The 25,119-nt window shown below is 40.5% G+C and overlaps 2 protein-coding genes and 1 long non-coding RNA gene across 6 annotated transcripts; 1 reads left to right on the plus strand and 2 right to left on the minus strand.

Moving 5' to 3' along the window:
- Nucleotides 1-366: 366 nt before the first annotated feature.
- On the plus strand, nt 367-11,734 carry mmd2a (monocyte to macrophage differentiation-associated 2a). Of its 2 annotated transcripts, none has more exons than XM_015047465.1 (7): nt 367-1,773; nt 5,792-5,873; nt 7,101-7,261; nt 7,503-7,577; nt 8,412-8,513; nt 8,630-8,699; nt 9,464-11,734. In XM_015047465.1, exons 1-7 carry the CDS (start codon nt 1,745-1,747, stop codon nt 9,662-9,664), a joined length of 720 nt encoding a protein of 239 aa, XP_014902951.1. In that variant the 5' UTR covers nt 367-1,744; the 3' UTR covers nt 9,665-11,734. The 2 variants fall into 2 exon arrangements, with proteins under 2 accessions (XP_014902951.1, XP_014902950.1); XM_015047464.1 differs by lacking the exon at nt 367-1,773 and adding an exon at nt 1,789-1,994.
- LOC106956549 (uncharacterized) lies at nt 1,817-7,558 on the minus strand. Of its 2 annotated transcripts, XR_001426793.1 has the most exons (3): nt 7,468-7,558; nt 7,217-7,359; nt 1,817-3,409 (listed from the first exon to the last, which is right to left on the minus strand). It is a non-coding gene; the product is annotated as an uncharacterized LOC106956549 (long non-coding RNA). The 2 variants fall into 2 exon arrangements; XR_001426792.1 differs by having other exon boundaries at nt 7,217-7,492.
- A 725-nt stretch (nt 11,735-12,459) lies between the features above and the next one.
- On the minus strand, nt 12,460-24,705 carry ap5z1 (adaptor related protein complex 5 subunit zeta 1). Of its 2 annotated transcripts, XM_015047462.1 has the most exons (18): nt 24,594-24,705; nt 23,513-23,650; nt 21,683-21,863; nt 20,746-20,896; nt 20,550-20,662; nt 20,290-20,464; nt 19,293-19,340; nt 17,468-17,608; nt 17,336-17,373; nt 16,929-17,091; nt 15,630-15,808; nt 15,409-15,551; nt 15,214-15,332; nt 14,107-14,234; nt 13,937-14,034; nt 13,730-13,862; nt 12,990-13,204; nt 12,460-12,906 (listed from the first exon to the last, which is right to left on the minus strand). In XM_015047462.1, the coding sequence occupies exons 1-18, from the start codon at nt 24,632-24,634 to the stop codon at nt 12,654-12,656; spliced, it is 2,457 nt and encodes an 818-aa protein (XP_014902948.1). In that variant the 5' UTR covers nt 24,635-24,705; the 3' UTR covers nt 12,460-12,653. The 2 variants fall into 2 exon arrangements, with proteins under 2 accessions (XP_014902948.1, XP_014902949.1); XM_015047463.1 differs by lacking the exon at nt 19,293-19,340.
- Between the last annotated feature and the right edge of the window lie 414 nt (nt 24,706-25,119).

Genomic DNA, 25,119 nt, shown 5'->3' on the forward strand with positions numbered 1-25,119 from the left:
TTATGAATTTCAACAAGAAACTTCAGAAAACGCCAAGAGTCAGGTTTCTGAGTTGTCTTGTGCTAACTCTGCCATGGAGATGATATTTATTGTTCAGCTCTATAGCTAAACGATGCCCAAACACATCGATATATTATGTTTTGTCTATACCAAAGCCCCAGTGCAGCCTATAAAAGGGCAACATAATCTGAATAATCAAATCTTGCAGCGTTGCATGAATGGTGACGCTTTCCCTTTTCCCACTGAACAACTGTAGCCACAGTCCAGTATTGTCTTCCTTGCTGAAATGCTGAAAAAGGAAAATGCTGAAAAGGAAAATGCTGAAAAAGGAAAGTGGTTTTTTTTTTTTTTTACCTTTAAAAAATTTTTAGAAATATTTTCCTGTGCGTTTGTAACTGGCTAAGAAAAATAAATGCATATTATTCTTGTGAATGGTTACAATAAAGTGACCATTCACTGATGAAAACTTCTTTAGTAAACATCCGCAAGTTTAATAGCTTAAACATAGATTAATAAAATAGTCAGTTTCCAATTAGTGCAAAATTATACATTTGTAAAATATGTTTTTTATTGACTCGAATTTTAGACAAAACAAGCAACATGTGCTAGTAGTTTGTGCTATTTTAGTCATCAGAGTAAAAAACATTTGAACAATCAGCGATTTAACCCCAAGAAAAATGACCGGACATATTTCAGACTTCTCAACCCAGAATCTTCTCACTAGATTTAAGACTTGAAACCTAAAAGTTCAGAAAAATCACAAAAAACAAACAAACAAGAAGAACACCTTCTTAAATAAAGTTAGAAGCTTAAGATATAGCGAGTAAGTTGCTCTACATGTTTCAAAAATGTCCCGCTAGTTTGGCGGGTAACTGAGTTGCGATCAGTTTTTTTTCACAATTCTATTATAAAATGTTTATTATTTAATCAAAATAAAGTCTCCGCTTTAGAAAAACCAAACTTTTGGAGAAACCACGTGAGGCATAAGACAGCCGACGAGTTCTTTTGAGTTCATCATTTTCCCTTTGTTTTTCATCAAACTTCTCTAATGTGTCGACTTGTATGTTGTCAATAAAGTTTGAAATCTCGTGCCTAGTGTGATGTCATCGACTCGCAAACATGAAAAGCAAAACTAGGTTTAAAAAAAAAGTTATATTTTGTGAAACTGTATCGTGGCAATAACCGTTTCATTACCCAGCTCTCTTCTTATTATCAGTGTACATCTGAGAGAGAAAAAAAGCTACATCTCTGGATTGTATCTTTAAGCCTGTGTTTGTTTAACAGAACCCATCTGGAAGTGTTGCGTTAAGTTCCACCAGCCTCACTGTTCGTGTGTCGCTAATGTGCAGCGAGGAGGAGCTGTTCGCTGCTGATGCGTTATCACCAGGAGAGGGGAAAGGGGAGGGGAGGGCTTACAAGCCCAGTTCCGCGGAACATCCTGCAAACAAGTCCGGGAGTCGAAACCAAACTCCGCTCAGTGTTTCCCCCCCCCCTCGCGGCGCTTCGCTCCCTCCGTGCTCGTGTCGTGATGCCGCTCCGTGGGGAGGAAGTCTCAGCGCTCCAGCTCTAGTTGCCCTGCTGGACATATGAGTGAGCGCCGTTTTATTGTTTTCGTCTCCGAATGCACGGCGGTGGGACATCCGGCATGGAGAGTCCGTAGGAGGAGGAGGAGGAGACCACGGTCGCTACTGGTTTGGTAAAGAGAGCGCGAGCGCACCGACGCACGCGCTTTTCTGCGCTCGAGATGGACTTCAAGAAGACAAAATTTGGAAGGTAATTATGGTGAAAACAGAAAGTTTGAGCTCATTATGAATGAAAGTAGAATCCCACACGGCGGACAGATGTTGTCCATCTACTACGCGCTGTGACGCGAGGACAATCAGAGTGATGTTACAGATTAGTGAGCGCGTATGCGGGGGAGCAATCAGTTTAAATTTCAGTCTTTCTCCCGGGATCATCGTGTTTCCTCCATCGGGGTACAGTGGCGTTGAAAGGTATTCACTCTCCTTGAAACTTTTCACATTTTGTAACATGGAGCAGACTTTATGTGATAGAACAAGTAGGCTAACACTAAGTCATTTCATTTATACAAATCAGAAAAATGTGGCGTGTATTAACCAAGCCAATACTTCGTAGACCAATCAAATTGATAGATCAATATTCACGTTTTCGCTACGGATTCTAGTTCATTCCAACACATGATCATATTTTCATCTAAACCATTTCACTGTCTTAAGGGCAAACCTTGAGATTTTTGCACTCTCATTGTTTTGTCGTTCAGGATTGTATCCCCAAAGAAAAGCGTTTACACAGCATAATGCTGCCACCACTTGTTTTCAGGGTGATGTGCAACACAAAGCTCACCCATGTGTTCTTCTCTGATTAGTGACTTGTTTTGTCACACTCTGTCTATTTACTGAAAGTTTCTCCTTAGAAGGTCAAATCTGGATATTGTTGTATAACCAAACAATACTTTAAACTTCTGCACAACTTTATCTCTGATCTGCTGGGCCAGATTTTAAGAAGAGCTCATGGGGCAGTAGCCCAGGGCGCCATTTTTTGGGTGGTGTCCCAAAGATTTTTCTTTGCTTTTTTTTTCAGTGAATGTGTGTTTTTCAAACATTGTACTTTATATAAAACCTATATGCACAAATTAGATGAGTCGCATTAATATTTTATGAACTGAATGATTTTTAAACAATATTCAAGTATTTGGAAATAATGAAGTTGTAGTCGATTTCTTGGGAATGACGTAGAGTTATTGGCTATTAAACCTCCCATGAATCAAGGCATAGCTGTTGATGACTACCTATTAGTGTACTGTAATTTGCATTAGTAAAATAAGTTTTCCTCAGTGGACAGGGCACCAAAACTGCTCTGCCCAGGGCCACACATCCTTGTAAATCCGGGCCTGCTGATTTAACACAGGTGGTGGTTTTGGGATATCAGATTAAAGATCGCTGAAAACTAAAGAAACCCATGCTACTTTTGTTTTTATGTTTCTTCCCCATTGAAACACATACATGGGTCAGGGTTCTGTTGCTCAGTAAGTCTCCCCCACCACGATGTGGGTCATAGTTCAGCGCCACGACATCAGTTTATCAAGTCCAGTCCTGCCCCGGGACGTTTGCTGCGTTGAAGGGGAAGCTTGGCTATAATCGTGAGAACCGGAGTCAGGACTCCCAGAGGAGATTAACTTGTTCTTCGCAGTGAAAGGAATAGCCTTGGAGTTACTCGCACACAGATTCTTGCAGCGCACGCTGTGATCCAGAGGCTCTGATCCTTACATTATTACGTACGGCTGATCCTATTCATGCGCTGTGTGGCGCAACGGGCCCTCTGTCTCCACGAAGTGAAAGCCGGGCTCCTGCAAACACGTGGGAACATTTAGCCGGCATGTGACGCCCATCTGTGCACAAAAGAAGAAGAAGAAGAGGAGGCGAGTCTTGTTACGAGGAAAGAGAGGATCAGAAAAGAAGACAGATAATGCTGCCGTCCATCCTGTGCAATCAGCCCCGTTTTTCAGTTGATTACACACTCTGGCACACACACACTCAGAGCTCTGTCATAACTGATTAGAGAACAGGAGAGCGCCACATGAAGCCACAAACACAGCAACAGTGCTGAGGAAAATAGCTGCTCGCTTGTTGTGTGTTCTTGGCTCGGCCTCAAGAGATGGAGGACAAACAGGGAAGAAGTGGCAGCTACTCAAACATCGGATGTTATCTCACTAATTGTTTCTGTCTTCTCTGCTCTGAAGTTTGACAATAAAAACTTTGAGTTTATTTCATCATGTCACCATTGGAGCCATGCTGGGTTTTTTTTTAATTTTATATTTTTACTCATGTAAGTAGGAAGGGGATTCTTCCAGTGAAGCTACAGAAAGCAGGACAAGCCACTTTGCGTCACGTGGTGTTGCATACAAACAGAAAAATAAGGGTGGAAATGTGATAAGGAGATCTGTCATGTACATTCTGGGACCTTGACGCCCACATCCACGAGCTAAAGCCATCACAGAAAAGCTCACAGACGTCAACAGATCTGTTTGTGGAGGAGAGAGGGCGGGTCGAAGGACAGATGATGCCTAATTATTTACAAGCTTCAGATCTTAGCAGCTTTCACATTTGAAACCCAGTCAAAGCATATTGGAAAGGATTTATTATCCAAGGTTCAATGTGTTATTCTTTGTAACTTTTGATTTATTAAAAAAACCCAAAAAGGCTGGATGCATTTTTGTAGTCTTTCCAGCTACAGGATAACGATGTTAATTGTTTTGGCTAAATGTGCTACGATTGATGCTTTGCCTCCTCGGATCTCAGTAAATATCAAGATTTCTTCTGTTTCTGTTTTTTTTTTTTTTTGGTTTTGTTTTTTTTGTCATGATTAAAACTATAATTCGTCATACGGGGGAATTTGAGTAAATAGGAGTACAGGTGATTAACAAAGATGATGTCAGATTGTGATTGAAATTCTAGTTTTGAGAGTTGAATCAGAATTCTGTTTTGAATTCTGATTCAACTCTCAAAACTAGAATTTCAATCTCAGGAAATCATTCTTGAGCTCACCATGGGGATTAAAAGAAATTAAACCCACTCAAAGATTTTGGTCAAAACAAACAGGAACTAATCATAACTTAATCCACCTGGATAACAACCTTTTATCTATTGGTAAAAATGTAATCCCAGAGCATGATGGTGCCACCATTATGTGGCCATTGTGTTTCTCTTGGTGATGTGTTGGGATCTTTTGAAATTATGACCCATAAATTATTATTTTTATTCCATCAGATTATTATATATTCCCCACCAATCAGTGGCGGCCCCAAAGGGGTGGCAAAGGGGGACTGTGGCCCCTGCTGGAAATATACTAACTAGCCCTTTACCCCCCAGAGAATCATGTTTGGTTCATAAAAAGGCATACAGTCATCATGTAAAACTCAATAAATAAATAAATAAATAAATGCAAATATATGTAGTTGTTCCACCCTAAAATATGGAGAGTAAAGTTTTATTTCATACTTAAAACATAATCAGCACTTGTTGCTCTAGCCACATGTTTTTGTGATTTGATCAGGATAAATGTAAAAAAAAAAATTAAAAAATTCCTCCATCACAGAAGCCTGGTATTTTAACATGGATGTGTACAGTTTACAGAGAGCTAGCATAAGAGCGCCTCCGTTGTGTATCCTATTTAATCAGCAGTAAATCCCTCCATCCCAGCTCACAGCACATCTGGAGATGTTATGAAACCACGTTTTTTTTTTTTTTTCCACTCTCCCAGACAAACACCACGTTACGTGAGCGCAGTCCCGCGCGCGCGGAGCCGTAGGTGCGTCCGCGCCTGTCGGGCCGCGCTGTTTGGTTGCGCATGTAGGCCGTGTGCTCATTATCATGCGCGCATACCTCTTATTGCTGCTCGGTTTCATGGTTGAGCGAGAAAGAACACTTAGGAGGAGGTGAAGCAGAAGAAAAACACACGAGGGGAAGGCAATGTTTTGTTTAAGCCTCGGCTGCCTGCTCACCTTAGAACTCAACTTATTGCTGGAGAATCGGACATTATTTAAAATCATGTGACTTAGTGGGAGGCCTCGGTGGGGACGTTGAAAGCTAAAAGTCACACACAGTGTGACGTGGATTAGAAAATTGCAAATCCTCCAAGAATAATCACTTGCCCAACACATTGCTCCAGTTCCTTTTGTGTTTTCGGAACCAGTAAAGACACGAATTGAACCGTCTGGCCTCTAAATCCACCACTAACGTTTCTTCTCCCTCTCCGCTGTTGTTGCGGTCAGGTACATGAACTGCAGGGTGCCGGCCAACAAGAGATACCAGCCCACAGAGTACGAACACGCAGCCAACTGTGCCACACACGCGGTAAGATGACCACCATGTGTGGGTGGGAAAGTGGTTGACTGGATGTGGAGGCAGAGTAGAGAGGACAGTTCTTTCTTTTTTGGCTGTGACGAGAGGAGATAATCTGCGAGTTTCATTTAATCTGTTGTAATCCTCGCATCCTAGCACAGATGGAACGAAACAGACGGATGCAGAAATTGGAAGAAAATGGGAAAATAATGCTCAGTTGTGTTTAGGCTTTTTTAGATTTTGGCTTGAGCCGTGACGTATAAACCCACTAAGCATGTTCACACCTGCCACTGATCATTTATATGCATTTGGTCCTTCTTGGACCCCAGACTGTTAGAGATGATAGTCGTTCTGTTCCAGTTGTACTTGGAACTGGGAAATTCTGAGTTCCCAGTCTGAAAATCAAGTTAAACACCATCAAAAGTGGGTTTCCCTACTGGGAAACGAGGAGCAACTCTGACTACCCCCAGTTACGACTCGTAAGGAGAACTTTGTGTTTCAATATGTCCGATCCTCCCGTCAACAGTAGAGAGATGTGGTGAAAATATGTTTATTTTACATGACACATAAAGCTCTGGAAATAAATAAGAGACCACTTAAAATGATCAGTTTCTCTGATTTTCCTTTTTATAGGTATATGTTTGAGTAAATTAAATTTTTTTTATTCTACTGACATGTCTCCGAACATCAAACCAAAGATTTTGTATTTATTTGGAGAAAATGAGAAATGGTCAAAATAGCAAAAAAAAGATGCAGTGCTTTCAGATCTCAAATAATGCAAAGAAAACAAGTTCATATTCATTTAGAAAAAAACAATACAGATGTTTTAACTCAGGAAGAGTTCAGAAATCAATATTTGGTGAAGTTTTCAATGGGGTTCAGTGCAGTGGGCTGTTCATTTTTTCCAGAGCTGCATGTAAAATGGGTCAACAACCAATGTTTCATGTAGCGCCTGCAACTACACACTCGGCAAATTAAAATTTGTGTTTGCTTATGGAAAGAAAAGCTTAAAATGATGTTCATAAAAGCTATTAGAAACAAAGTCTAGGCTCGTAGCCATGTTGAAACCTCAGGTGTGAAGTCGAGGTCATTACCCAGGTAACTGGAACGCAGCATTCTTCCCAGCCAAAATCTAAAATATTTCTTTCAGCCTGCTGTTAAAGAATTAACAACAAAAAAGTATAAATGAAGCTGTCTGAGTTAATTCCAACAATAATTTATGACTTTTTTTTTTTTTAGATTTGGATTCTTCCCAGCATGGTGGGCGGGTCTGTGCTTTACTTCCTGTCTGTGGACAAATGGCACCGGGTGGCCGCCTTGCTCTATGGGAGCGGTCTGACCGGCCTCTTCCTCACCTCGACGCTCTTCCACACGGCTGCCTGGAAGATCAGCCATCTCCGGTGGGTGTTTGCACATCTGCACATCTCGGCAGTTCTAGATTTTCAAGTCGCCGTGGGTCTGTAGTGTCACAGTGGGAGAACAATACTGGAGTAGAAGACTGTTTACAAATGGAGAACATATTCAAATCTGTCAAAAACAATGACTTCCCAGTGGTTTTATGTGTTTTGAAGCGTAACATTTTAGATATAATTTCATAAGATCGTACTGAATTTGAAATGTTTCGTCTATATCTTTTTGCAGGAAGGTGGAGGAACGTTTCCACAAGTGTGACCGGATGGCCATCTACTTCTTCATCGCTGCCTCCTATTCTCCCTGGTGGGTCTTTGGATTGGATTGTCTGTAAAGATAAAAATCAAACGCCATCTGATCCAGTTGGGGTTTAGGCCACAAACGGCACTGGGACACATTGAGGTCTTAAATGGCATGTCTTCATGTCTTGACACTACTTGATTTGACAGGTTGATCGTTACATATTGGTTGAGAGATTGGAACAGTGCTGTGCTAAATTGGTTCAGGATTTACTTGGGGGGACAGAGATTACGTCTGGAGTTCCTCAAGGCTCAATTCTCGGGCTCCTTTCCTGTTGAACATCAATATACTTGCCTTAGCTCCAGGGGTTTAACGAGATCTTGTCGTACAAGATTTCACAATATTAAAACTTCACATACGGCAGGAGAACGCTGTCAATATGTACTGTAAGTTCTGATGCTGGAAGAGACAGAAAGCATCACAATGACCTCCAATGCCAGGACCTCTCGGGGTCTGCAAAGGTAAATGTTGCAGACAGTTGAAACTCTGTCCTAAGATCTGGAGAGATTCAACAAGTCAGAAAAAGAAAGATGTCAGATTGGCTAGAGGCCTTTTTGCAGCATAACTTGGATCTTTGAGGTTTTCTTAAAAGTAACTCTAAAATTTGGTCTCTTGTCCTGTGAACTCAATGTCGCGTCTCGTCTTGAGAGTCTTTGGTTTCATTACAACATATTCTCCCTCATCAATGCTGATGATGCAAGACTTTATGCTCATGCTTCACCACAGGACAACGGCTCCGTACAGTCACTGAATAACTGAGTCTATAATATCGGTGTGTGTCCTGGGAAAAATGTGCAAGTTAGAGTCACGTGACCAGAGTTGAATTAAAATCATCCTCAGGTTGATGCTGAGGGAGCTGGGACCCTGGACGTACCACATGCGCTGGCTGATCTGGGTCATGGCTTGCGTTGGGTCCACGTACGTCTTTTTTTTCCACGAGAGGTAAGATTCTCTTCTTAAAGCTTTGCGTGAACGTGTTGACTGAAACCCAACTCCGGCCCTCATGTGTTCAGGTGAAACTCTGCAGCCTTTTTGACGCTCCCGTTCTTGTTCCGCAGGAACAAACTGGGAGAGCTGCTGGGATATGTGACAATGGGGGCTGTTCCTGCGTTGGTCATTCTGTCCATGGTGAGCACTGAAACAACAGTCTGGCTACTGTCTGTTTTCAGCTTCATGCTGAGCCCGTCTCTGATCGTTCGACACTTCCTTCCATTGTGGTTGAACCGCACGGCCCCTATAGAGAGTCAAGCTGAGACCTGTTTGCTTCAGCGCGTTTCCTCCGAACACATCATCTCCTTGCTATGCTAAGCCAACATATGCAAATGTTTGTCATTAACCTTCTTGTCTTCTGAATCATTGTGGTTAGACTCATTAGAAGCCCCTAATGTTTGCTTTCAGTGCCTGGAAGTTGAATCTGCTCTTCTGAAACCTCATAGCTTTGAGTTTAGAGGCCCCGCGCTCACCAGCTCAATCTTCAAGTCTGATCATGTTATTTTCAGAAAAGATTAAAAGAATTTGCCAAAGCGGCTTTTAGGTTTATTTCAAACGTCACCGAAATGCGAGCGAGGAGTGTAACGGATATCACTGGGAGTGTTTTGCCCTCACATTTGTGGTATAAACAGAAGCCGTGTCCTTCGGGTTGAAACACTTGAAAGCAACAGAAACATTCAATATAGCTTATTACGTTTTGGAAAACTTAGCACTTGATACTCTTTAAGTAATCAGAGGCCAGTTCACCAAGTATCCCTCAAGATGAGAATAAAAAAAAAATCTGGGTAGGTTTTAGTTTCTGTGCTATTTTCTTTAACTTTTCAGTTTTTTCCTGCTAACCGCTGTGACACCCTCGCCATGCCCCCAGGCTCTTCAGTGAAATGTGTCCCGCTCCATCACAGGTGGACCGCGCAGGTGTGTGCGAACTCGCTCTGGGAGGCGTCTTCTACGCGGTGGGCGTGGCCTTCTTCAAGAGCGATGGGCTTGTCCCATTCGCCCACGCCGTATGGCATCTTTTCGTTGCGGTCGGAGCGGGCATTCATTACTACGCCATCTGGAGGTACCTGTACCTGGCGGGACCACAGCCGCAGACGTCGAGGTGACGGACAGCTTTCCAGCCGATCTCACTGGAGGATAAACACTGGAAGCTGCCGATTCGAAACCCGAAGGCGGCTACTGAAGGCCGCACTTAAACGGACCGAAGAGTTTCATCTTGGGTTGGTGCTGATGATTAAACTCTCAGTTTTAGGGACGAAACACCTGATCAAAGCCAGTACAGTATGATAAATGGGAGCTTATTCTAATATATTATTGTGATTCTGCTGTTAAAGAGCTGACTAAGAGCATTATTTGTATTAAGTTTTCATTTGTTTCTCCAGCTCAAGGACTGGTAAACCTCATCCATGTGTGCCTAAATAGAAAACTGCAAAAGTTTTAAGCACTTTAAGCCTACTTTTTTTTTTTTAAGCAATAACTTATATCACTGCTAAAATATTTTCTGTTGTTGCTAAACATATATAGGTTTAGCATTGAAATATCTTCAGTAGAATAATTTAAGGTCTATGGTGGCTCAAGTGTTGAAATTGTTCACATTTTGTCATGCTACAACCACAGATGTCAACGGGTTTAATGGTGATTTTATGAGACAGTAACCCAACAAAAAGGTGGTGCATAATTGTGAAGTAAAAGAAGAATAATAGACTTATTTAGGTTGACGCTTACACTCGGAGCTGCAACAAAAGCTTAAATCGAGTCATGTTCGTGAGAATGAACGGCTCAATTAAAGTTCAGACGTAGGTCAGGTTCTTTTGGAAAGAAGAAATTTTAGTCTCAAGATGCATCATTCCACCTCAAAACACAAGCGCACCGCACTTTTCAGACTTTCATTGACAAAGAAATGTGAGAACCATAATTTTTTTTCTACTTCACAGTCATATCACATAAAACCCCATTAAACCACGTCAACGTTGATGATCGTAACATGAGAAAATGTAAAGTTTAAGGGGTAAATGTACTTTTGCAGTGCATAATGGCTGCAGATAAATTATCTCTGAAGCTAAATGAAGATCATTGTCAGTGGAATGTTGATTGGCTGTCAGGGGAAAAACCAGAATGTCTTTTCTATGCTAAGCTAGCATAGGAGCTACTTTATGTCAGCATGAAGCAATAATTTACAAGATGGTCGTTTTAGTGGTCCAGATTCAGAGTTGTGAAGAGTTTCTAAAGGACTCGAAAAATTCTTTGGGGGAGGATTTTGGCTGTCTTTTCCATGCAAGTCTAGTTCAAGTACCAGATCCTGGTAGCATGTTGTGTCATATGGAGGACAAAAGAAGAAGAATCGGTATCAGAGACGGGTCCCTTACAAGATGCATCGTTTTCTCCTTGGGAATCACAACATCTCAGCAAAAATATTATTTTCCTTTTTTTAAAACAGGAATCTGGTTTTTGCTTTTCGTTACAGGCTGCTGGTAACAAAGTGCCCAAAGATCCAGTTCAAAATGAGTTCTTTGCTCAGTTGGGTTGTGTATGTTTGCACTCAACACTAATTCAACAATAAGCAGCGACAATTACTGAATAATTTATAGGCTGGACTTAGCTGACGTAATGAACAACATGAAACTGATCAGCTGTTGGCAGTGAAAATGAAAAGAAATTGGTGATATCTCAAGGTTTTTTCACAGTAACTGTTTGCTTTGGGGTTCCAAAAGTTACCAGCCACTTTTAATAACTGACTTTGTCACACGGTGAGAGTTTAAGGGAGGCATTCTTTTAAAGATATGCTCTGTGTTTGGCTAAGAAGTTCTGGTTAAAAGTCCACTCATCCGGTGGACCGAGAGCGTGGGGAGCAATGGAGACGGACCTAAAGCTCCTGTGGATCAACAGCTGCTCTCAGGATGAATATCGTCTGATTGTAATTTTGTTGTTGATTTTTATTGTTTGTGAAGGTGTCGCTAATTAATTTTACACGATTTGCTATGGTAACATGTCGAGGTTAAATAACTCCAATCTGGGATAGTTAAAGATGCGTCATAGAGAACTGACAAAAGGAAAGGTTTTAAATTGTACAGGCAAATTCAAGACGGACTGCAGGGGATCTAAAAAAGTGTGTTGGCAAATAAAATGAGACGATAAATTATTCTTTTTTTTTTTGCAAATTTAACACGTTGTAGTTGACTGAAAAACAAAAACATCTGAATTATCTGGTTGCATGAGTATGCACACGCACATATTGGAAAATCATCCAGTTTTAGTCTGTTTTCTTTGTGAAATTTTTCTCCACCCTTCTCCTGATTGATACCTTTGCACAGTGAGATTATTTTCACTAGAACAGCTGACCTTTCAGTTTCATCAGACCTTGAATATAGAAATGATCAGATCAATGCTGTGCTCATTTATGGAACCAGGTTTATGAAGCTTTTAGATTTGTAGTTATTTTTTCTTTTTCACCTGATCTGCACTAAAAGTGGGAAAAAAATCTTTGAAATGATTTGATCAAAATTTTTGTAGTCAGTTTAATAGAAAGTTACACCGCTGCATTCAGACTCTGGACTGTGATTGCCAGTTATTTTGCTAATACGATGCACTTAAACTCACAAGCACTTTTCAATTCACAGATGTGTCATTTATGCAGAATTTAATCAAACCAACTAGTTGAATCTGGACGACCGTGTCGATTTAAGCATGTTGAGCATGCAGATTATCCATGCAAATGTTGATTTTTATTGATGACAGTAAAAGCCACAAGTGAGAGGATTTTTCTACTGAAGTGTGTTACTGTTTTAAGACACCACTGACTCAGGAAGTGAAGAACTGTGTGTGTGGTTTTTTTAATCAAGTATTTTTTTTTTTTTGTAAAAAAAGCTATATTTCAGTAAAATCATTGTAATAAATATGACACTTCAAAAACCAGTGAGATTTTTTTTTTTTTTTAGTTATTTACAACATCATTAAATTTCAGATGAATCATCTCATTTATTTACAAAAAAAAAATCTAATTTCAAAATGAAGGCGTTTTGTTGTTCAGATAATTCATATTAAGTGCGAGTGCAGGAGAATGAAGTGTGTGTGTGTGTAGGTGTGTGTGTGTGTGTGTCACTGCGAGTGTGTGAGCCTGGTGAGGACTCGAAGCTGCAGCGGCACGGCCAGGTTCGTGTCTCTGTGCCAGCGTGGCGTCAGGACGTGAGGGGGAGGCGTTAGGACGCTCTGAGCCACACCGGGGGCCTTCAGCAGAGACCACAACTCCTCACCACGGGTTACTATGGCAACGAGGTCGTCTTCGTCGGCGCACCAGGCAACCGAGCCGTTTCTGGCTGCGGTTCTTAGCTTGGAGAAGAAAAGAGACACCCTACCGAGAGACAGAAATGATCAATCACGTTACATTATTCTAAAAGGAACTCTAATAAAACACACACAAAAAAAGTCATTCACCTTGGAATCAAGTCATGTGATCGCGACGCCAGTTTAGCCAGCGCGCTCATCAACGTGGTGATGACTTTAGGGGCGGGGCACACCGTCCCACGAGGCGGGGTAGACGAGGTTATCTCAAACAGCACCGCCTCCAGAGTTTCAAAACAGGAAGTGATGAGCGCCACAGAGCAGCTGGAGTCAGACGACACCGACAGGTACTCCCCCAGCACCCACACCTGCCGACCAAAATGAAGAACGAAAAAAAAAAAACAGCTCAGCGTTTTCTATTGCGTTTTTTTATTATTTCTATCGAGTGACAGACCGGCCCAGCAAGTCACGTCTGTACGTATACAGATAAAAATGATAAAAAAAACCTATTTACTACTTTTCTTTAAGGTTTAATATTGCCACAAACAAATGTTATTCTTCAGAAAATATTCTAAGTGTGATTTATACTGCAAAGCTGCACATAGTAGCCGTGTTTAAACACATTTTCAAATTTACTGACATTTACTGATGCTCTTGTGGAAATTAAATTAACATCATTATTTTGAATTTCTCAAGATCCAAATTATCATCATAAGATCATTTTAAAAATAAATGAACAATAAAATAAATGTCTACCTCTACACTGTTGCCAACTTAGCAACTTTGTGGCTAGATTTAGTGATTTTTTTTCCTTAAAAAAAAAAAAAAAAAAAAAAAAAAACATAATTGGAAAAAATTTTAATCAGAACCAAAACTGATTTTTGTTTCTTTACCACATGAGTGTAGACTTCTTCCTTGCTGTAGACGTTCGCCGTCGTCCCAGCAAACTCCAGCAGCTCGTGTGACTGGTCCACAACCAGAGAGGGGTGGAGCTTGCACAGCCTCAGCAGGTGGCAGCTGAACACCCTGCAGGAGGGCAACGAGGGCCGAGGTGAGAAAAAGGAGGCGGGGAAACGGAGACAGGACATCTCCTGCTGTACCTGTGTATCTCTCTGCTGTAGGTGGGGATGGCGAGGAGGAGGCCGCTCCTCTCCAGCATCACCAGGATCAGGTGAGCCAACAGCTTCTCTTCAGCCACCTGAAAGCCAACGACGACCGATGTTAGTCTGTCTTTTCCGAACGTTAAACTCGGGATGCGCTCTGTCCCTACCGTAACAACCGTGTTGAAATAAATGTGCAGCAGCACGGGGACGACCTGGGCGCAGCGCACCACTCTGGGCCAGTCGGCCGCCTCGGCCAGCAGGTCGTGGAGCGTGCTCAACCGGTCGATGGTGTGACCTAAGCAGAGGAGTAAAATCAGTACGACTCCACCGAAAAAACACAATTTTATTATTAAAAAAAAAACAAGTCTTGAAAACAACAGCGACAATTATCGAGTTAATCTGATCAACAAACAATTTTCTTAAAAAACTGAGTTTTCTCTTATATCAGAAGGGTCAATCATCTTTTCATAACAGAAAGGGCTAAATTTGTCATAATATGCTGATTTTAAAAAAAAAGTATAATTAAATTTTAACATTATTTTTGTTTCAGTTCCATTAAATACTGACTGAATAAACAGAAAATTGTGGGTTTCTCATATTACAGTTAGACATATTTATGAAACAACAAAATGTGAACGTCTCCAGTTGTGAGCAGAAATATAAAAGATGAAAAGAATAAAACATGTGAAACAGTACTACTGTGTGAACATCTCTCTGTTAATGTGATATTGTCTGGTTGCTATTGAAAGAAAGTTAAAATTTTGTTTCATGAAGCACTTTAACTCAAAAATCAACCTTGCTTATTAGGATGGTGTTTTGTTCCCCATATGCTAAATCTCTCTCTGCTATGGCCTCTTCACATCCGTTATTTTTTATTGAGAAGTCGACGCTGCCCCGTCATGCATCCCGGCTGAATGAGCGCCATTAAGCTCGTTCGTGTTTCAAAACAGAACCGCAATAAGAGCGTTTTATGTCCCACACCGGACTCTGTTTGGACCCTTTCTCTTTCCCGTATGGGCCCGCCATCTTTATTTCTGCATCAACTAGCTCCACTTAGGGACGACCAGCGCCGCCCTCTCCTGGATGGCGGCCAAACTACAACACTGAAAGAAGGTTTAAGTGAAAGTTAATAGATTGGAACTAATTTTAACCTAATAAACCATTAATCATGAGCTTGTTAACCGTTTGCTCAGATTTCATACCCGTCCGTCACGCGTGTGGATTATGTAAGTGTGGAAAAGGAATTCCCAACATATTTTGAGTCTTGTCACTACCTGAGCCCGTCTCCACTCGAAGCAGAAAGAGGAAAAGTCCTCTGAACGCGGGGTTTCGAAATGCGTCGAGCGACAGCAGGCCTCGGCTGCTCGACTCTGAGATGGGCAAAGACACGGACCTGCAGCACGCACACAGAGAAACGAGTGAGGCGTGGGTAAATAACCAGCATTGAACGCGTTTGTGCGTCTACAGACCTGAACTGCAAGATGAGTGTAGCAGAAAGGCACGGCAGGTCCAGCAGCGTGTGAAGCATCTCCACCGCAGTTCCTTCAGTAACCAGAGAGGGCAGCAGATCCACAAAATCATCCACAACCGCTGAGCTATCCCATGCTAGAAACTACACACACAGAGGGTTCAGAAAGTGAGCAGGGATCCAAGCAGTGGCACGCAGCACGCCTGGGTTTTGGATCGACACCTTCAGGAAGTTCGGGAGGAATCGTATGAACTCAGGCGCTCGGAGCCGCAGGCTGTCCAGGTTCTGCCGGAGGAAGCGCAGCAGCTCGTGGGCGAGGAAAGGGTTGTTGAAGAGCTCTGCGGGAAAGCGGCCAAAGACCAACTTCCACACACACTCGCAGTCCACGGCTGCCATTTCACCTGCGCACACACACACACACACATTCAGGGTCACATCTACCGTTATTCAATTTCAGATAAACACATTCGTAGTTGTTGGTGGATTTTCCTCCGCATTTAACATAAACAGCGTTGTATGCGTTCTATGCAGCTCTCGAATCAAAAGCAGAAAGTTGTCAAAAAGACAGCATGCAGAGCAGAGTCTGTACACTAAAATATAACATTTTATGTTTTGAGATGTTTCTCCAACGCAACTGGTCTGAGAATGAAACACAAATTTAAAAAAAAATCCCCCAACTTAAATAACATCTAATGCATAAAATAAAGGACAACCTTTGGTTCAATTACACAGATCAGTAAGTCAATGAGCAATTACGAATAATAAATATGAAACACATGGAAACAATCCAAACAAACTGTGTTGAAGTAAATTATTTTCTTGCTCAGATTAAATGCTTAATTAGCAAGTAAAAAAAAAAAGAAATATGTTTAGTGTCAAAAATAATTTTGGTCATTCTAACTAACCTAAAATAAGAAAAGTTTTGTCTGATTTAACTTGAAAAAGTGAGAGAACTAAATGTGTGTGTGTGTTTTAATCAGATTGTATGAAAATATCTGGCGTCAACCTTAAACAACATTGTTCAAATTTAGGCTTTCAATGAAAATGTTGGATTGCATTTTATTACAAAACTGTGCAGTTTGAATATGAAGCATTTTCAAGCACTTTCCATTGAACACATAATATAAATTCAAGCATTTTTAAAGATTTCAAAGAAGCTTGTCTAAGGTAGCAAAATCAAAGCGCAACATTAAATGGAAAATCAAATGTCTCTTCTGTGAGAGTAAAAATAGGACTTTTAAGATAGAAATGGAGCTTGAACAAACATCTAATTAAACATCAGACTATTGTGATTCATAGGAGTTTGGTAAAAGGCTTAAGAAAGGATGACCTGTTGACAGGTGCCCAAAACCCAGTAAAAAGAAGAAAAATAAAACAGGTCTTGCAGAAGTGGTAATAAATACTAACAAAAACCAACTTAAGTTCAGTGAATGATTTTATTATTTTTGTTTATGTATTAACCAGCTCTGCCCACTGTTAAGGGTGATGTGCAGTAAATGTCAGTCAGGCTTCAGCGCTCACCGTGGTTGAGGTAGAACTGCGCTATGGGCAGCAGAACTCTGGCGTACGACAAATCCGAGCTCAGCCGACCGAACAAACCCTTTATGGACGGGAAGGTGCGGAAGACCATGGAGGGATCCTCTACACACACGCAGTCCAGGATGCACACGGCCTCCACCATGCACTAGCAGAGAGGAACCAGTCAGCACACAAACGGCAGCGGCGTGATGCGTTCTTGTGAATATTTCTATAACAGTCAAGCCGACTTCACTCTGAACTATGGAAACCCAAAGGGTTCATTGGTGGAAAGAAGAAAAAAAAATAGAAAATCCAGATTTTCCAAAAATTAAATCTTCAAAAAATTAATGAAGTAGAATTTACCGCCCGGCTCCTTAACTTTTCATGTTTTTACACCTTCAAAATCTCACCGCTTTTTGCAGTTCCGTGTCCAACTTCTTCTGGGCCTCTGACGGAAAGAGAGAAACTCACACCAGAGTTCAACCTCACATGCTAAACGATTCGAACTAAAAGAGGAGGATTTCCTGGTGGAGCTCACTCACTGCGATCACACTGCTCGATCAGGCGCTGGCAGTACTGGAACGTTTTCTCTCTCAGACGCTCTTTTGGGGGAAGAAGGCGGCTTGAGGAGGACGTCGCCGAAACCATGGAAACCACTGATCCGTCCACTTCCGATCGATCATCTGCAACAAGCACGGTCAGGGATAACTGATTTAATGAGCCATTCGCAGTTTCACTGTACCGGCCGTGTGTACTTAGACTTGCATAGCTTGCATGGAAAGAAAAGAAGCTTGATTTGGACTGCTTCGGATCCACTTGGATCGAGACCCAGAAAACAAACAAATGAAGAAAAGCAGAAAGTTAAAATACTTTGGAGCATAATAGAAAAAATTAAAAAAAAATTATATGTATAATTTTCCTTACTGTAATGAGCAACTTTGTGTTCTGTCACATGGAGTAAAAAAAAAAAAATTGTGTTGAAGTTTGTGGCTAAAATGTGACCAAATCGGATCAAATTTAAGGGATAAAAACATACTTATAAGCCACACCACGTTTTCTGTGTCAACTTTTACGATAAAAACAACCAATCATAGGTGATGATCTAAATGTCACTAAAGTTTGGTTTATTTAGCTACTTCTATGTCATATATACACCACAGCCAAACAAACGGAGAAAAAAAAAAAAGCTTAAAAAAAAAATCAAGAACAAGCGTCATGAAAATGTCTAAAGTGATTCACCAACTCAAATTTAAGACTTTTAAATAGCATTATGAATTAAATTTAAGACCTGTATCACGACAGAACATATAAAAGAAAATTGCCAAAATACAAAAATAAAAAGAATGGAAAGTTACAAGGAAGAAATTAGTACGACCTGTAGATTATTAATAGATGTTGTCACATTCTTACTTTGGTTGAAGACATTAATTATCATTCCCTTAAATCTTTTTCCCCGCTTTAGTATCTGTACCTCCTTTCTCCTTTGGATCCGTGCGCTCATCCTTTTCTCCTGCTTCCCAGCTGTATTTCCCTTCAAAGTAAACACTTTGTTGAAATAAAATTCAACAAAGTAAAACTTTGGTAAAACTGGTACTAAACGAACCTCGTCCACAATAAATGTGCACATTTCCATGACAGACGGAAAAAGCTAGCTAGCAATTAGCTATTTAGCGGTAACACCTGAACCCATAGACATAATATAATATAATATAATATAATATAATATTTTATGTCTATGCCTGAACCGCCTCGAATCACATCTGCGGGCGACTCAAAATATTGCCTGACGGAAAATCCCGCAAGGCGAGGCAAAAAAAAAAGAAAAAAAGTACGTATAATATGTAAGATTAAATAGTTTTGCCACGACTAAATGTAAAACGTATTTAACGCCAACATACATTTTTAATTCATATAAGACATGTTACAATTTTTATTTTATATACACGAATTTAAGAATTTTTAAGGATGCCTGGAGTACTTAAACAAGCATTACCACCACAACCTAAATGCTACATCTAATATTTAGCACAAAACTAAAAAGTTACATTTCTCACAAAGAAAAACACTTAGACATGTAACATATTTGACACCAGGGCTATTAAATGATTAGTACATCATTCTCTGAAAGAAACTGCAATCACTGCAGTTTGTCCAACATGGACAGCAGAGACAAGAGGAGGTTAGAGATCAGAAGCTAGTGGCGTGTTTGTTAGGGATTGTTTGTTAGGGTCAGGTGCAGCTGGGATTCATAATCAGCATTTCAAATGTGGTGAGCTGCCTCGAGAAAACGTTTCGGGAGTTTAGTTGAGTTAATGATTCTCAGATGTGAACGCATGCGCAGAAGATCCAGGAATCCTTGTGTCTTACCATTGGAAAAGGAGTGGGAGAGGGAGAGGCTGAGCTGTAGCCTGCTTGCTGGAGATGACGAAAACAACAACAAAAAAAAGGCAGGTTGTTTCATGTGAGTGATGTGAAGGTTGAGTCACCTCTGTGATTCATGGGTGGAGGAGGCTCTTTTATAAAGAACAAAGTCCCATTTAGTTAGCATACGTCTGTTCTTTGATGTTTTACTGCTCAGCGTTTCAAACTTTAGAGTCCAACATATACGGTGCCTTGTAAAAGTATCTCTAGTCTTTGAACTTTTCCCCATTTTGTCCCTTTCCAAGCACAAAGATCAATAGATTGTAATAAGACTTTATGTGATAGACTAATTGGGAAATGGACTGGCTCAAAACTCTGGCAGAACAGCTTTTATTTTCAGTCTCGGCCTCGTTTTTTTTTTTTTTTTAAGGACATTATGGACGCAAAACATTCACCTATTTGGGCTTTACTATAGAGTCCTTTCCACCCATAACAATACAACTCAATGTTGATTTTAAGGCATACATCGCTATCTGACATCACCAAAAATGTACAATATTTAGAAAACTTTGGATTGGATTATTCTAGTGTAAATACAGATTGTCCAAATCGTTGTTTCTCAAGATAAAAAGGACCTTGGGTTCAGTTTTACAGGTGTAGAGGCAAAAGAGCCATAACTTTTTATTGGTTGGTAGACAAAAACTAAAGTTGTGAGGCAATCTTAAAGCACATATTAGCTCTTAATCAATATAACAAGTCCTTTAGTAGATTATAAATCTGAATTTAATCGTTTAGCTAATGGGATAAGTCTAAACTCGAATCTTTATCCCATACTTATCCAGAAATCCAATATGATCAAATCCAGTTTCATCCTTTTGTAGACTTTCAAGACTGTGTAGGAACTTTGGTTTAGGGTTAAGGTTACTGATCTGTCATAAAAGCCTAACTTCCATTTAAAATACGGTAAAGTTTGTGGCGGTAAGATGACAAGCTGTGGTCATACCAGCGTCCATTGTGCTGTTTCCGCTGGAAACAGAGTGGTAGGTGAGGAGCCAGTGACGCAGCATGGAAAACGAATAGACGTTCATCCACTGGTCCTCCGTGAACCCCTGGCCCACGCAGAGCACGGTGAAGAAGTCGCCCGACACCGAGCCGTCCAGCTCCGCTGTGGGCAAAGGCTGAGACAAACAAAACACGGATTGAAACACAAAGTTTTCAAACTTTCCGGGGGGGGGGGGGAAATCTTGGGTCCAGATCGCTCACCTGGCGGGACCTGGGTCCTGTGAAGAACCCTCCCGAGGAGGCTCCGCCCCCCTGCACGATGCTCGCATAGCGCAGCCAGTCGACGAACTTTTTACTCAGAATGGTGACGTGTTCTGGAGGAGAAAAACGAAGGATACGGGTCACAAGTTAAACAAAACACAGAGTCCCGAGGAGCCTGTTTTCGTCCGCTGGTTACCTTCGGTGAGGCTCTCTGGGCTGAGCCTGAGGACGCTGTTGAGCACCGGCAGGGCGAATGTGAGCGAGCGAGTTGGCCCATCAGACGGCCGGCCCTCCAGGCCGTGAACGAGCTGAGCGCAGAGATTGTTCAAATCCGTCCTGGATCTGGCCTGTTCCAGTCGAAGCAGAGCGGAAAAACGAGTCGGAAATTAAGGCTGCAGCTAGATATTATTTCAGTTATCGATAAATTGATCAATAGCTATGAAGATTAATTGATTAATCGGATTAAAAATGGGCACATTCTGGAGATTTTTTTAAGTTAAGCTTTTCTTATGCAAATTCGAAATGCATTAATGCAAATAAGTAAATAATTTATTCATTTTCTAAATAGGAAAATAAACATTTTATGGCCTAAAATGCAATGATGGCTTTTTTTTTTTTTGTGAATCACTTGTAGCATCGGCAGTGACAAAGTTACTTCTACATCGAAATGTGAAAAGCTCAAACCTTTCCACTTGAATCAATAATACAGTGTAGGGCTGACCTGTTAATGTATTTATTTATTTATTTTTATTAACTGATTAATTGGATAGAAAAAGGTGCTTAGAAGTAATTTTTGTATTTTTTACATAATTTGAACCAGGTGAAGCTGAAATTTCACCACACAAGGAGTTCTGGGTAAAACATATTAAAGTTGTTTTTCTTTTTTTTTTTTAGCTTAAATGCAAAATGTTTAAATTTGTTGTACAGTTTGGGATTATTTACTGCTCTGATTGTGTTGTTCTTTTAGCAAATGGCCTTTTTTTTCAGTCTGATTAATTCAGTTCACGATTAATTGATTATTTTAGTAATCAAATAATTGCGATTAATCCAATTAATCGTTTCAGCAGTAGTTGGAATGGCTCACAAATAAAATTAAATTCTGAGCATATTTCTTTTTTAATCTTCCTGCAAACCTGTGAGACGAGCAGACCGGCAGCATGCGTGTTCAGCTGACTGATGTTCTCCTGGATGTTGTTCAGCTCCTCACCAGAAGAGGGCGGTGTCTCCCTGAGCAGAGCGGAGCTCAGCACCTGGAACTGCTCTGCGGGTGAGGAGAGGAGCGACAGCAGCCTCTGCTGGAGATCTGAGGGCAGCCTTTGATAACAGAGATAGCAGAGCAGTAAGGATAAATATAAAATAATCTAAATATGTTAAGTGTTAATCAGAGAAGAAGTCAAAGAGTTTCATAGTAAACTCTAGAGCACATGTGTCAAACTCAAGGCCCGTGGGCCAGATCCGCCCCACTGTAGCTTTTTATGCGGCCCTCTAGACTAAACACGAAGTGTGCTTAAATATTATGTTATCAATCAAATCAATGCAGTTACTGCCAAATTATATCAATCAGTCCCTCCAGTTTCTTGAGAATTATGTTAAAAATTCACACAAAATCAACAAATCCCCACAGGTTTTTTGTGGTAATACATAATTGGGAGTTTGTGGCAGATTTTTCTCAAAAATTGTCAAAAACTTTCTTATTTGTACTAAAAACAGCTGCTTCAGCCTTAAAAAGTCACATTTATCATCATAAATAAGTGCAGATATTTCCAAATTAGTACCACAAACACTTTGATTTTATTGCAAAAAAAATAAAAAATTAAAAATTAAAAATCACAAACGGTATCACAAAATCCTGGAAGGACTAAAAAGATGTTCAATTATATTATTTAATTTTAAGAATTCAATGATATTTTAACAGTTGGTGAGCAGGTTTATCAATACATTCTGGCCAGATCCCTTTAAGCCCTTTAAGAGCCTCCATGGTCTTGATTTGGCCCAAAGCGAAAATGAGTTTGACACCCCGGAGAAAAGGCTTCCCAGCTTCAGAGTCACACATCTCTGAATACCTCCTGACTCTTGTCAAAAAGGCACAAAAGCTAAAGACAAACTTGTTGAAAGATAAACTTCCTGGTGTGATCCGGCGGTAGACAACAAGGTCCTGCAGAGGACCATAAAGACTCCATCAAACATCATATACCGTCAGCTACCTGCCTGGGATGAGATCTACACGCCCTGCTGGCTGCAGAGGACACACAGTGTCCTCCATCTGCATGAACTGGAGAGAGCTACAGATCCACCCAAACTACAAGGTGTCCAAAGTGAAGCCCAGCAGCCGTTTGCGGCCCATGGACTGATTTACTGTGTTGATGCAGATTTGGACTACCGGACTGGTACAAAGAAAGATTACCAATACATTAAAATCTTCTTACAATTGAAAATGTTATTTACAACACAAAGTATTAACCTTTAAATTGTATGTTTATGCTAAACAGAAACGCGTCTGTTCAGTAACCTTTACTCAGAAGCAGCTGCCAAATTAAGTGATTTATTTAACTTGGCTAAATACGCTGAGTGTTTAAAAAGAGAGAGTGACCCGAAAGCCTGTTCTTTACGCAAAGGGTGGAGTAACAACCCCACCCCTCCCCCAATTTCTTTTAATTTATACATACAAATTTTAAACTGGATGCTTTTCTTTTGACAAAGCAAACATTTTTTTTACGGTTTGGATCTGCAGTGGTTCAGGCCAGGGGCCCGGAGCCCGTGGCTCCAGAACCGCCAGTAGGTAAATAAATGTTTTATGTTTTATATTTTTAAGACAGAGCCTAAACACAACCTAAAGCGGCATCATAACATATTTGGGTTTTTGGATCTCAGTGTAATCAGACCTATCAACATTATTAGGACAAATACTTGTAAAAAAAAAAAAAAAAAAAAAAAGTATCAAGCTCACGAGGAGAGCCTCTTACGTTCGGGCGTATTTATTAGCGGACAGGATGAGGTGCAGCCGGTGCAGCGAGTCCAGCGTCTCATAACCGAGCTCCTTGAGCTGAAGCAGCTTCACGAGGCGGCTGTAAAACTTCTGCAGCTCAGCCTCCTGAATCTCCCTGGAAAACAACCAAAACGCCCGAGGCTTCATCTCACATTGCTGCACAAAAGTCTTGAATCACGTCTAGTTTCTTGACATTTTGCCAAACTTCCCAAGAAATGTCAATGTTCCTGTAGGCTTTTAATCATTTTCAGTCCAGGACCTGATCATTTTCCAAAGGATATTCAACATTATTATGACTAAGTAATGAAGTTACTTTTTTTTTTAAATGTTACTTTTAGCTAATTCATTTTTTACACTTTGTTTCCTGGAATCTTTTTAAGTGTCCTGCTTTGTTCTCCTTACCTTGCTGTTTGTTTGTTGTTTGTTTAAGCAATTGACAGACTCACTGATTTTAGACTCTTTCAGGGTAAAAATGGTTCGAAATCTCAAAAGATTAGTTGTGTTGTGTTTAAAGAGGACCAACACTTGAAACAAAACTAAATTTGCATCTAAATCTTTATACCAACTTTCACTTTTTGGGGAATATCTGCACCGTGTTAAAAAAAATAACTATTCAAATTTTCAGGAAAAATGGTAAAACATTCAAAACAACTGACATTACAATGACATTCCCAGGGTGTTCGCTTACCAGATCACATTTCACTGATAAGTCACTCAGGTCAAAACGCTTTTTTACATTCCAAAACAAATCTAGTAAATAATATGCTAATTTCCATTTTAGTAGCATGTTTTCATTTCAACATGTCACGGGGGGAAAATAAGGAAGCGGACTACTTCTTGCTGCTGTAAGAGACAGCCTCGGTTTTTCAGTTAATGGCTACATAAAATATAAACGATACGTTTCAAGTTTTACCAGCATTAATAATTAAAACGTAAAATAAAATAAAATCTGTACGCAAACAAGGAAGTTAAGTCGAGCTAACTGGTTTTATCTTTGTTAGCAAAGTAGCACAAGAGCAAAAGGTTTTGAATAAAATCCACATTTTCCGAGTCCTTACCTCGCTTGTTTAATTAAACTCTCTGAACCGAGAGAATACATTTTTTAATCAGTCAGCCTTTCCGCTACAGCGGAAGGTAAACAGTGCGCGTTTAAAATATGTCCGGACTGCGCTCACATGACATGACATCAGTTCCGCTTCCGACTGTTTAGACTTGCATGTTTAACTTAAATAAAATGGCGCCACTGTGTAATTTATGCGCTAACTAAAACGTATAAAAACTCACATGCTATTGAGCAGCAATAAATAACTTTAATTCAGCTGATGCCAGCCTGCCAACATGTCACACCAGTGACTGACTTCCTTAGGCTGTCTCACTATTCCACCCCGTGAAATTGCACCTCCTCAATTTCTGTTGATCATTCTAGTTCTGAGTCTTTCCTTATAATCGCCTCTTTCAGCTCAACACACGGGACTTCTGTAGAACTGAGAATGAATTTGTTTTGTGGCTTCTGAACCACTCCTATGCTGACTTGCCATGTTTTGGATCATTATTTGAAAACCCAGATAGCACATGATGTTAAAT

The sequence above is a fragment of the Poecilia latipinna genome, unplaced genomic scaffold (assembly GCF_001443285.1).
Source record: "Poecilia latipinna isolate Pla-1442-1.1 unplaced genomic scaffold, P_latipinna-1.0 Scaffold827, whole genome shotgun sequence".
NCBI classification, from domain to species: Eukaryota; Metazoa; Chordata; class Actinopteri; order Cyprinodontiformes; family Poeciliidae; genus Poecilia; species Poecilia latipinna.

Bases quoted from the DNA above. Each gene is read 5' to 3' on its own strand.
- mmd2a (XM_015047464.1), top strand. From the start codon at position 1,813: ATGAAAGTAGAATCCCACACGGCGGACAGATGTTGTCCATCTACTACG. The intron at 5,874-7,100 runs GTAAGATGACCA...TTTTTTTTTTAG, and splicing joins CCAACTGTGCCACACACGCG to ATTTGGATTCTTCCCAGCAT. The intron at 8,700-9,463 runs GTGAGCACTGAA...GCTCCATCACAG, and splicing joins CGTTGGTCATTCTGTCCATG to GTGGACCGCGCAGGTGTGTG.
- ap5z1 (XM_015047462.1), bottom strand. From the start codon at position 24,634: ATGTATTCTCTCGGTTCAGAGAGTTTAATTAAACAAGCGAG. The intron at 13,205-13,729 runs GTAAAGAAACAA...TTTGGTCGGCAG, and splicing joins AAGAAGTCTACACTCATGTG to GTGTGGGTGCTGGGGGAGTA. The intron at 12,907-12,989 runs GTGAATGACTTT...GTCTCTCGGTAG, and splicing joins TCACATGACTTGATTCCAAG to GGTGTCTCTTTTCTTCTCCA.